This window comes from Mus caroli, chromosome 14 (assembly GCF_900094665.2).
Source record: "Mus caroli chromosome 14, CAROLI_EIJ_v1.1, whole genome shotgun sequence".
In the NCBI taxonomy this organism is placed as follows: Eukaryota; Metazoa; Chordata; class Mammalia; order Rodentia; family Muridae; genus Mus; species Mus caroli.
The window spans coordinates 51,233,172-51,245,241 of record NC_034583.1 but is presented as its reverse complement, the minus strand read 5'-3'; the positions used below and the strand labels follow the sequence as shown (position 1 = coordinate 51,245,241).

The 12,070-nt window shown below is 42.2% G+C and overlaps 1 protein-coding gene across 5 annotated transcripts in view; it reads left to right on the top strand.

Moving 5' to 3' along the window:
- Window positions 1-12,070, top strand: part of Atp8a2 (ATPase phospholipid transporting 8A2) — a 527,640-nt gene that overhangs the window by 154,214 nt on the left and 361,356 nt on the right. For all 5 annotated transcript variants that reach the window (XM_021182071.2, XM_021182073.2, XM_029469107.1 and 2 more), the window contains 4 exons: window positions 169-280; window positions 5,950-6,115; window positions 6,960-7,087; window positions 7,804-7,881. In XM_021182071.2, coding sequence (XP_021037730.1) covers window positions 169-280; window positions 5,950-6,115; window positions 6,960-7,087; window positions 7,804-7,881 — 484 coding nt within the window. The remainder of the gene's footprint in view (window positions 1-168; window positions 281-5,949; window positions 6,116-6,959; window positions 7,088-7,803; window positions 7,882-12,070) is intronic.

Genomic DNA, 12,070 nt, shown 5'->3' with positions numbered 1-12,070 from the left:
TGACATTTTATAGAAAAAAAACTCCATCCTATTCTATAACAAAGAATGGAAAAAATAGACATTTGGGGGAGGGAAGATGGGCAGATTAAGCAAAGAATAAATTAGCGAATTTGACTGGCTGGAACATTTGGTGTGCTGTAGACATATAAATGTTTTCCTTATCTTAAGCTCCGTTGCCCTTGGGCCTGACCAGATCCTTCTGAGAGGCACCCAGCTCAGGAACACACAGTGGGTCTTCGGCGTCGTTGTGTACACTGGACATGACAGCAAGCTCATGCAGGTAAAATGTTTTTCTGAAAAGCTGTGCCGATTTTGGCTGCTTTTGCTGTTTGTTTCTCCATCTCTCTGTTTTCCTCAAGGGTGGAAAACACAGACCAATGTGAAGCTCAAGTTTATCCGAGGATGTACATCCAGGGAAAAGCGATAGTTTTGGTTCCTTATATGATTCCTACTGGCCCTTGCCATCACGCGGCCACAGTCTCTCTGAATATAAGTGGTCTTTGTTGTCTAGGTCCAGAAGGGGCAGCTGGCTCTAACTTTGTCTTCTGGATGTAAGGAGGGCTTGGAATTTTCCCCATTTGCCCTCTGAATCCCACTAATTAGTATTTTATAGTAAACTCTTACTATATGAATTCTAAGTCATTTAAAAGCAAGGGACTGGAACTAATGTTTATTATTCATATGTCAAAGAAATAGTACTTATTTAAAAGAATTTTTCTTTTTTTTTCACCTTTTCTTAAATTTTTGTGTATAGACTTAATAGCTAATGTTTATATGGTCACATATTTGGTCAAATGTCTTTCGAGCTTCTATACAAATCAGTGTCTCTCTGTGTCATTTCTTGCGTTCTTCTGATATCTCTTGGCATTTGCTGTGTGACATTATTTCTGGGGAGACATGAACAAACCCATATTCTTCTCAGACAGGGAACCAATGACAAACCAGAGCACAGATACTATCAAAGTCCAGCTTGGCGAATCAGTGAGTTTAATGGGGTCACCTATAGGAATATGGGTGAAGAGGGGTTATTTAGAAGAGCAGAAATTATTCAGAGACAGCTGCATCACCAAAGCCCAGCCAGCATGGGTAATGGCTTAAAATCTGGAAATCTGGAGCACACAGCCTGCCCGCATCATGACAGGTCCGAGAAGGTTCTTTCCAGGCAGCGTTGTTGGTATGTGCCTCTTCCAGGGCTCTGCTTCTTCCAGGCAGCTCAGCTGGTCTGAGCCTCTTCTAAGTAGCCCAATTAACTGGAAATAACTTTTCAGCAGTTCTTACTGTTCATAGATTCTCTGGAAGGGAAAAAAAAACCTAGTGAATTTGATCAGTTTCAGGGACTTCCTGTAGCCACTGGGTTGTTTATTTTCGAAGTTCAAGGAGCTGCCCTGTAGGATTGAATGCTTTACCTTCCCTTAGAAAACCTGTGTCTTAAAAAGCTTCCTTGCAAGATGAAATGTTTTATATCAGAGGAAATTAGTACATAACAGCATTGAATTTTGTTACTTATATCTACTAAAGAGAGTTGGGGTTTCTGCCGTTTTGTGTAGCTTCCAAAGCCACATTTGAATTATGTCTTGGCTGAAAAATGTTTGAGTCTTATGCTAAGCCATCTGAGTACATTAGCCCAAAGGCTAAATCTTTACTTTTGGAGGCCAGGGAGGTAAAGTAGTAATATGGAAAATATAAAGTTCTGTGGATGTATATGCAAGAGTCTCCAATCCCAGGCTTAGAGTGCTAGTTAATGCAACACAAACATAGAAGGCATCTTAATTAGAAGGCTGTGAGAGTTCCTGGAACCAAAGATTTATCCTTGGAGTTGTTGGGTGATAGGAAGCTGTGTGGATACAGTACTCACCTCTGAGTTCCTCATGTTGAGGGCTTATAGATTGGAAGACCCCAGGCTGATCCATGGCCATGAGCACTCAACGTCCAACAGTGCCAGGTTCCTAGATGCTGAGTAGAAAGGGACTCAGCACTTAAGGCAGATGATGGGCTGGGATTGTGAAGGCAGACTAAAAATGGGGCTGGACCAGAGAATTCCATGAGCTAATTTCTCAAGTCTTTGATGTTGGCAAGGTAGGAGGAGTTGACCTGTTGAGGGAAGAGAAGATAAATGTCAATTGGCGTCAACTTGGAGGAACAAAGACTCAAGAAATATTGTGATGTCTTAATTGAATATCAGAGAGAGCTACCTCCAGATGCCAATGGATATGAGTCTCACCAAAGCATCCTGTTTTGGGAGCAGGGGTCTGATTTGGGGTGTCACATGTTGTTGCCTGGGATAAGAAAAGTGGTAGGAGGAGATATTCAGAAGCATGGGGGAAGACACAGAGCATTTTGGGGATGGCAAGGGAGACCTTTAGCCCCAGAAGAATATATACAAAAAGTGTGTGTTGGATGGATGCTTTATAGCAAGTAGAAAAATGGTCTACAACTGCCATGGCAGCTCTTGAGTGAGTGAAAATTGTTCTGCATATGAAGGAAAATTTCTCATATGTCTGAGATGTGTCTGATCTACTTTCCTTCTCAGCCCTCGGCCAGTCACAAGATTAGAAGTTACAGTTCATTGTTTCTGAGCAGTCTGCATACAAAGACCATCTTGACAGATAGTTTCACGCCCTGCCACCTCTTAAGCAGCCTTGAATGTTTGCAGCACATTGCCAGTAAGCCACAGCAGACCCTCAGAGCTGTGCTCACCAGAGCTTCTGTGTTTTTACACTGAAGTGGTAAAGAGAGTGTGGGTGGGAAGCTCAGACTTGGGTAGAGTCCCAAGGCTAGTTTTTCAGATCATACTTATTAAGAAGTCAAGTTGTCTCCAAGTTCCCTCATAACCTGAGTGGTTTTTTCAGGATATAATATTGTTCTTCTAGATCACATATTAATATTACAGCTTCAGGGCTCAGGCCAAGTGTACTTTATATCAGAACATCCCCATCATGTCTTCAGTGGACAACGTGAGCTCATGCCATTTTCATCCTTTGAAGGCAAGGGACATTTTTCCTGCCCTGTGTGTGACAAACCTTGGCAAGACTTACTGTTGTTGACAGACCGAGAGTGATGGAAAACCCCGGAAACATCTGTGCTAGACTTGCTGTGCCTTTAGGGCTGAAACAACATGAACAATGAAATTTCAAAAGGAATATAAAATAACATCCACAGCTGGAAGCCATTCTGTTCATGAACTAAGTGTTTACACTTGTGTAATTGACAGCGGAGCCGGAGCTGGATGACTTTTGGTTCCTGAACACCCATTGTGTATCTTGCACCTGTCAGAGCTCCCTCAGGTCATGCTTAGTGTAACTACACACAGCACCCACTCAGATCATTTCTGTTGGTTGACTTAATGGCAAAGAAGCAATTTTACTAAACTATAGGAAACATTGGCTATAATAAAGCATACATTGTTTTCTGCGTCACATATATGTACTCATTTATTCTTTGGCATGTGGAAGGTGTTTTTATTATTTAAAATATTTTAAAATTTAATGTGTATAGGTGTTTTGCATGTATGAATTTCCATGTGCCATGTGTTTATGGTGCTGGCGGAGGCCAGAAGGCAAAAAATGGTGTCAGATCCTGGAACTGGAGTTACATGAGCAACTAGATGGGCCCTGGGAATTCAACCTAGGTCTTCCACAAGAACAGCCAGTTCTTAAGCATTGAGCGGAGCCATCTCTCTAGCCCTGGTAAGGCTATTTTAAAGACAGAAGAACTAAATCATAGCAACCCCAGCTTAGCTTACACACCTAGAAAGAGTGAGACCTGGTCTAAAGTCCAAGTCTATACACTCCAGGCTTATTCTGACTAGCATTCTGATGTCTGCTTTCTCAGGAGGAGTAAGATGTATACAGTACAGGTCAGATTCCAACATTTGCAACATCTGACAGTTTGACCTATTTTTCTTGTAGTCCCAGACATTAGAGTAATAGTGTCCTTTAAGAATTTTATAAAAGAACTCATTGTTCTAGTTGTAACTGAGCATTAAGAACTCATTGTTGCAAGTGGAAATGTTTGGAAAAGGGAGTGAGTGTGCTGAGCTTGGCTTTCCATGCTGGGCTTGTGTTAAAACCTGGAGTTTTAGGTTGTTTCCTTGTGTTGGATGAAAAGCCTGTTTTCTTAACCCTAGTGGTTGACTGGATTTCAACCACTTCAACTTACCGACAGGGTCACAGAAATGAAAGCTTTTTGTCATTTTCTTCCTTCCTGCAAATTTAATGACTTTTAATTAAATACAGAATTTAAAGGATTTGAATAATCAGTCTTGAAATAGAATGACTCCTGGATCTCAGCTTGAGGTCAGATGTGGGTGTACTGTCCCCGCAGCCTTCCTGTGGTGCCTGACTGATTATAAGATGGCCTTTACTAACAAATTTTCATCTTGACCCTGGAAGAGTTTTCTTCAAAGTCCATAAAAAACAATTTAGTGAACTAACAACAGAGCAGAATAAAAGGAACATACCCAGAAGACAGCCTAAAATTCCCAAGTGTCACTGTTACCCAACTTCCTCATCCCCAGTGAGGAATCCCTGGTGCTCACAAGTGGACAGAATTTCTGGGTGTACAATGGAATTTGGAAATACATGGGTGATGCTGTGATATGAGAGTCAGTGTGCAGTAGACTGAGCTCATCTAGGAAATTCAGGCTAGCCATCTCTGTGAAGTTCTTCTTGGGGCCCATCATTGGCACATCTTAATCATCTTTGGAAATTTCTTTTATAAAATTGATTCGGACATATAATAATCTTGTTGATACCACATGATTGTCATTTCCACTGTTGAGAGGATATAGTCTCAGATCTTCCATATGAGATGCCATGAGCCTCAAGTGCAGCTTTCCCCCAACATCTTGGTATACCCAGGTCCCAACATAAGCCTCAGCTCCAACCAAATTGTTTTTACCAGGCATGAGGCTTTGTTCTCTTCCTGCCCTCTTGACTATCTTCTTTGCATAACTCAATTCAAGGTTCTTTCACTGTAAAAGCCCTTCCTTGAGCTCTTCAAGTGAACCTTTGTCCATTTGCCTTGTTATCTACCCATGTTCTCTCTTACTTTATTGATATATCTGTACTTTCTTCCTTTTTCATTCCTTTTACTGTAAGGAACATGTATGCTTTAAAAATATCTCTGATACTTATCTCAGAGCTAACTTATTGGTTTGGAGGTTCTTTCTCCTCAGCTGAAGGATTAGCTGTGTGTTGGTTGCTTTTAGACCAGACTTACATTAGCTAGAGGCCACTGTGCTTGTGAAAGTTGTTAATGTTGTGCAAAGGTGTAAATGAAAGTACAGAATAGATCATGCAGGGTTGGGGTGTTGTCTTAGTCAAGGATCTAATCTGTATAGAGACATTATGACCAAGGCAACTATTTCAAGAGAAAGCACTTAATTGTGAGCTTGCTTACAGTTTCTGAGGTTTAGTTCATTATTGTTATGTAGGGGTGTATGGTGGTATGCATGTAGGTGCTGGAGCAGTAGCTGAGATCAGTAAGGAGAGAGAGAGAGAGAGAGAGAGAGAGAGAGAGAGAGAGAGAGAGAGAGAGAGAGAGAGAGAGAGAGAGAGAGAGAGAGAGAGAGAGAATGACTCTGGGCTTGGCATGAGCTTTTGAAACCTTAAAGTATACCTGCAGTGATATACTTCCTTCAACAAGGCCACACCTTTTAATCCTTCTAATCCTTTCAAATGGTACCCTTCCCTGGTGACTAAACATTTACATATATAAGCCATTCTTATTTAAATCACCTCAGGTAAGTTCTTTAAACTGTAGAATGTCTTTTAAAAACTAGTCTGTTTACTCAATACTATGATGCACTTTTTAATCCCATTATATATTTGGAAGAGAAATAATCTTTTTCATTTCCATCATTGAATGTGGTTGTTTTACTGCATTTCTCCTTACCCCTACATCTAGCCTGTTCTGTGGTGGTTACTGACTTTCAATACTGGTTCACAGAATTCAACAAAAGCACCTCTCAAGAGGTCAAATGTTGAGAAGGTAACCAACGTGCAGATCCTGGTGCTGTTTGGTATCCTCCTGGTCATGGCGCTGGTGAGCTCTGTGGGGGCCCTGTTCTGGAATGGGTCTCATGGCGGAAAGAGTTGGTACATCAAGAAGATGGGTGAGTCCTGGGGTGACTGCTGCTCACTACTGTGGGTCAAATCTCTTGGAAGGTCTTTCCATGCAGGGTCTGTGAGTAGTAGTCATGCCCTCCTCCTCTCTGTTCTCCACAGCATGATACCTATGCCTGACTTTCTGGTAGCGCAAGCATATTAGGACTCACATGTAGACTGAAGATGGGTGTATGTGGAGACTTTTTATGACCAAATGATTTCTTCTCAGCCATTTTAAAAGACATTTTCTTATGGTTGCTCTAGGGATGACAACATGAGAAACCATTTGTGCTTTATTAACTTCACAAACATCAGACCAGCACACTTCCATGCTCTCCCCTTCTAGACTATTATTGTCATATATGCACTGTCAACCTAACAATACAGCATTACAGTTAGTGCTTTGTGTAATCTCAGATCTCTTAAAGAGCCAAAAGAAAAGAAAAATAATAAATGCTTGTGAGCTTGTTTCTATTAACCGACTTGTCCACTCGTTCTGGTTGTCTTCTGCTTGCCTCCTCTGGAGCCTCCCCTCTTGGTTCCCAGAGTGCTGCCTGGCTACCTCTGTAATAACCACACGCCCCTTTGAGGCCAGTGAGGGCACTCCCCTCCCAGGAGAGTGCTATTTCTGATCCCTCATCTCTCTCCTCCCCCAGTCTCTAAAGAGCAATCAATACAATGTACAGTGATTGAAATAGTCTTTGGAGTGTGAATGGGCTCAGTAACTTCTCAGTCTCCAGAGGAGCACATAAGGAAGGCTTTCATTGTGAGCATCTTTTAGGGGGAAAAAGTCCAAAACTAAATGCAGACTTCCACTAAAGCTGTATGGATATCTTTTTTTTTTGTCCATAGACACGAACTCAGATAATTTTGGCTACAACTTGCTAACGTTTATCATCTTGTACAACAATCTGATTCCTATCAGCCTGCTGGTGACACTTGAGGTCGTGAAATACACGCAAGCCCTCTTCATCAACTGGGTAAGTTTCAAAGTGGAGTGAGTGTGAAACATGAGCTGCTGGAGGACTGCCAGCCACCGCCCTCTCGCACTCTCCGGGAGCCGTTGTCATCTCATGGAGTCCTAGAAAAGAAATCATAGAGGCTGTTAGCTGTTAGAACATGGGATTAAGCCAGCCAAACGGATGGCTGGCATCGCCACGGGTGGGGAAGGTGGAGGAGGATGCGCAGGGGATGCTCATCATCTGGCCACCATGGCTGTGCTTCCAAAGTCTCATTTACATGAAAGCAAAGGCCTCTCATGTGCTCACCAGACTGACCATTCTGCACCAATTTCATCATGACAGTCACCTTGGACGGACTGTAGGGGCTGAGGTGAATTTTTAAAGGGATTGTCATGGTTATTAAGCTCTAGGCCATTATTTTTTCCAGACCAGGCACTTTCATGTGTGTTTTACATTGGTTTTCACAATAAGCCTGTGAACAAGGCACTGACCCAGATCACAGGACATGAGGTGATCCTCTTGAACCCAAACCTAAATACCATGGGTCACATTGTGTCGTAGGTATTGTCTGTCATCAATGCAGCTCCAGTTTTAGCCAAGTTAAAAGGTAGCCTTTAAATGAAAATGGAAGGATTTTGAGATGCCTGGGTCTGTGTCAGTCTTAATGAGCTATGAGAAGTGCGTGTTGTCTAAAGGCTCCTTTCCCTCCCCTCTTCCCCCATTTTCTCTTTCAGGACATGGATATGTATTATATTGAAAATGACACTCCTGCAATGGCCAGGACATCAAACCTCAACGAAGAGCTGGGGCAGGTGAGAGCCTGTCTGGGGACTTTGGGGGCAGTGCTGTGAGCAGGATGCAAGTGTTAGCAAGAGGAGATCTGGGGGGATTTTGCAGGAATAGTCATCCACGACTGTGGTTACGACATTCAGTTTGCAATGTGGCAATGAATGCTATTGTCAGCTGGCTTTAGAGACATAAGTATATCATTTTGCCTAGAACATATCCGAATGAACTGTGTGCAGAACGTTGTACACCAATACAATGTGATTTTGGATCTTTTTCAATGTGTTTGTCAGGACAGATAACAAGGAAAACAGGGTAAGACGTTGGCTATTGGGCCACCCCACAAAGCATGGGGGGTCGTTTGAAGGATGGGCATTGCTGACAGAGTCCAGAGAATCATGACTTTTGGGTCTCACGTTGATTTCTATTTGTTCATTCCAACTCTCTTGTTGAATTCTGCCTGCCTCTTCCATTGAACCACTACAAAGCAGAACCTTTTTGGGAAACATAAAATGTATTCATAGCCTAAAGTAATTAAAGACTATGATTTCATTTTGCACATCTTATACCTCCAAACAATCAAATTTATCCTCAACCTAAAGTAATTAAAGACTATGGTTTTATTTTTTGTATCTTAATCCTCCTAGCAATCCAATTGGGAGGTGGTGTGCCACATGCTCATTTTATAGATTTGTGATTGGGTCATCTCAGGGAAGGAAGCCTGCTGATGAATGACAGGTGGAGGACTGGAGATGACCTAAGTCTGGCCTTTGTTTCCCTGCAACACCTGCCACATGCCCCTCTGGGAAGATGTAAGCCTAATTTCTCCTTCATCTGGGGGCCAGGAATAGGGTCCGATGTCCTCTCCCTCTTCTCTCCCCTTACGGACAGAGTCAGTCTTGCAGTGACATCAGAGCATTTTGAGTCATTGCTAGAAGTTGAAGCTCAGATTTCTCAGTCACATTTTGTAATAAAATAGAACTCTGTAGTCACATTTTTAGGTGAGTCTGCTCCCTTGATATTTTCCAAATCTAGTTAGAGATAAGAATAAATTTTTCTATTTTTTAAGTAGAAAATTTTGAACCCACAGGAGTACTCAGGTCTATTTGGTGCAGTGAGGTGGATAATCATTTAAAGAGAATAGCCTGGCACAGAGCATACATCTTCCTAAAGTGAGGCCCATGTCCCTGTCCTCCCCTGGTCCATCTGCACTTCAGGTACACAAGATGAGGGGCAGAATCCAGTGCCACCTGTCTATCATCTATAGGTGTGTGTATATCTATATCTTTATCTATATCTAATTTATATGCATGCATTCATCTTTCATCGATCTCTGTGTGCATGTGTGCCTGCATCTATCTCTGTCTGTCTACATACTTATTTTCTATCATCTGTCTTTCTGTCTGTCTGTCTATCATCTACCTGCATTCATTCTTTTCTACAATGGCATTGCCGTTGGTTAAATTCTACTCCTACAAGAATCCATAAGTACTTGGTGTGTATCAGATGGCATTTGCCTCTTTGAATCCTTCTCAGTATTTCCAGGCAACATTAATGCCTGTCGGCTCTATTTTCTTAAGCATTCTTTACAAACACATGCACACACACACACACACACACACACACACACACACACACTGAAATGCCAATGTGGTTAGTCATATGTCTGTGTTCTTCTGGAGATGTTTGAGTCCATCTGGAGCAGGCTCGAGCCCTGTATAGTCAGCCAACTGTAGGTCAAGAACGTGATTGTTCCTCCAGTGGTTGCATCTGTGCCAAATATACACAGAAGACCCTTGTAACACCGTCCCTATCTAGCACAGTGTGCCGTTTCTATTGTCTTAGGCGTTACACACCATCTAAGATTATGAGAAACACCGAGAGGAGGTTTTGTCTAGTCTTTGTGCAAATACTGTACCACTTTATATTGTTGACCTGAGCATCCAAGAATTTTGGTATCCACAGAGGTGCTCAGAGCTACCCCTGTGGATATTTAGGGATAACTCTGTACCTGGCCTTCGGTTACCTTTGTCAGATATAATTCTCCTCAGATATAATCGAACTGACCCAGCGAGATGGAAGGACTGAAGGTGTTCAAGAAAATGCTCAGGATGAAATACTCTGCCCTGACTAGGCATGGGGAGGTTTTCTGAAGGAGAAGTTAAAATTTAGGAGGGAGAGGGATTGCAAATTTGACAATTCTTTATAAGATTTTCCTTCTTACTATGTTGATAACCTTTTAATTCTTTTTTTAAAAAAGACAGAATGAATTAATTCTGTTTTTAGTGTTCCTAGATTTACTCTGTAAGAAACAAAATTTGTTATTAATTAAAAGCAACAAAGTTAGTTTTCCCATTAATCAATATGATCAATATGCATACATGTTTGAAATATCATGTATACATCATAAATATATGTAATTATTATTTATAAATAAGTTTCAATGTAAAGTATGTGAAAAAGCTGCCTGTCCCAATTTGATCATTATGTAATCTTTTAAAAAACTATCTTAATTACAATATTATTACAGCACTTCTCCCTTTTCCTTTTTTTTCCTTAAATTCCTCCCATCTCCCATCTTTCAGCTCCTCCAATAACCTTCTCAAATCAATGGCCTCTTCTTCTTTAATTATTATTGTTATACATAATTCTATAAATACAACCTACTGAGTCCATTTTGTGTTGCTCTGTGTTTATGATCATGGATGACCATTTGGTATTAGACAACCAGCTAGGAGGCTCATCCATGGGAAAAACTAGTTTTCTCTCAGAAGGTGTGCTAGCCAGTGTTATGTCAGCTTGACAGAAGCTAGAGTTATTTTGGAAGAGGGACCCCAATTTGAGGAAATGCCACCAGCAGACTGACCTGTAGGCAAGGCATGGCTGCATTTTCCTGATTGGTGATTGATGTGGGAAAATGGAGCTCACTGTGGGTCATGCTGCCCCTGTGCTGGTGGTCCTGGGTTCTGTAGAAAGCAGCTAAGCGAGCCATGGGGAGCAAGCCAGTGTGCCGTAAGCCTCCGTGGCCTCTGTATCAGCTCCTGCCTCTAACTTTCACTCCTGAGTTCCTGCCATGACTTCCTTCAGTGATAGAGGATGACCTGAGAGTTGGAAGGAAGAATAAAACCTTCCTCCCGAGTTGCTTTTGGTCATCATGGTTTATTACGGCAATAGATACCCCCATAGCAGCCATGAGTTACCTGTGCTAGGGATACAGCCTGGTGAGATTTTCTCTTTCCAAGTTGGCTGTCTGTTGGTGCTGTCATCGCTTAGGTCTTGTTGAGGTAGCATGGGTTGTAGCTTCCCTTTTGTTTCCAGGAGACACACTCCCACACTAGCCTTCTTGCTCCTCTGGTTCTTATGATCTTTTTCACCTCCTCTTCCTTGATGATCTCTGAGCCTTAGGTACAGGTGTTATCTTGTAGGTATATCTCTTGGTGCCGGGCTTCCTCTATGATCTCTGCATTTTGGCCAGTGGTGGATTTCACTGGTGATCTCTTTTGCTGCAAAGAGCAGCTTCTTTGATAAGGTGTGAGAGCTACATTTAACTGTGAATGTAAGGATAAATATTTAGACTTTAGTTAGGAGTTATGCTGTCTGGGCCAGGTGTGGTGGCTCATCCCTTTGTTTCCAGCACTTGGGAGGCAGAAGCAGGCAGATATTCAAGAAAGAAAATAAAATGGTCAAACAAGCATGTACCAGGCCAACCGAGACTACACAGTTGAGACTACCTTTTAAAAAAGCCAGGGCATATGCTGGTCTGGTGGCCGTAGGTTCTCTTCTGAGATCTGAGACCTCATTAGCTCTAGGAAAGGATAGGTTTGTAGCACCAGGAATGATTAGCATGCTGTTGAGTGGGCTTCAAGTTTAGTTAGGCAGCTGTTGATTACAGCTAACACACAGTGCCACTTCTGTGCCTTTAGAGATGTCTTGCTATGCTGGCCATTTTTAATCCAGTCAAAGGGAGGACTCTTAAAAGAATTGCATCTTCTGTAAGAACATGCAGGCACCTGGGAGAATGAACTATATCACTGAAATGTTGACTAATAGCCAGTGATGCTGACAGACCATAGCCAGTGATACTGACAGACCTGGCCAGTGATGCTGACAGACCATAGCCAGTGATGCTGACAGACCATAGCCAGTGATGCTGACAGACCTGGCCAGTGATGCTGACAGACCATAGCCAGTGATACTGACAGACCTGGCCAGTGA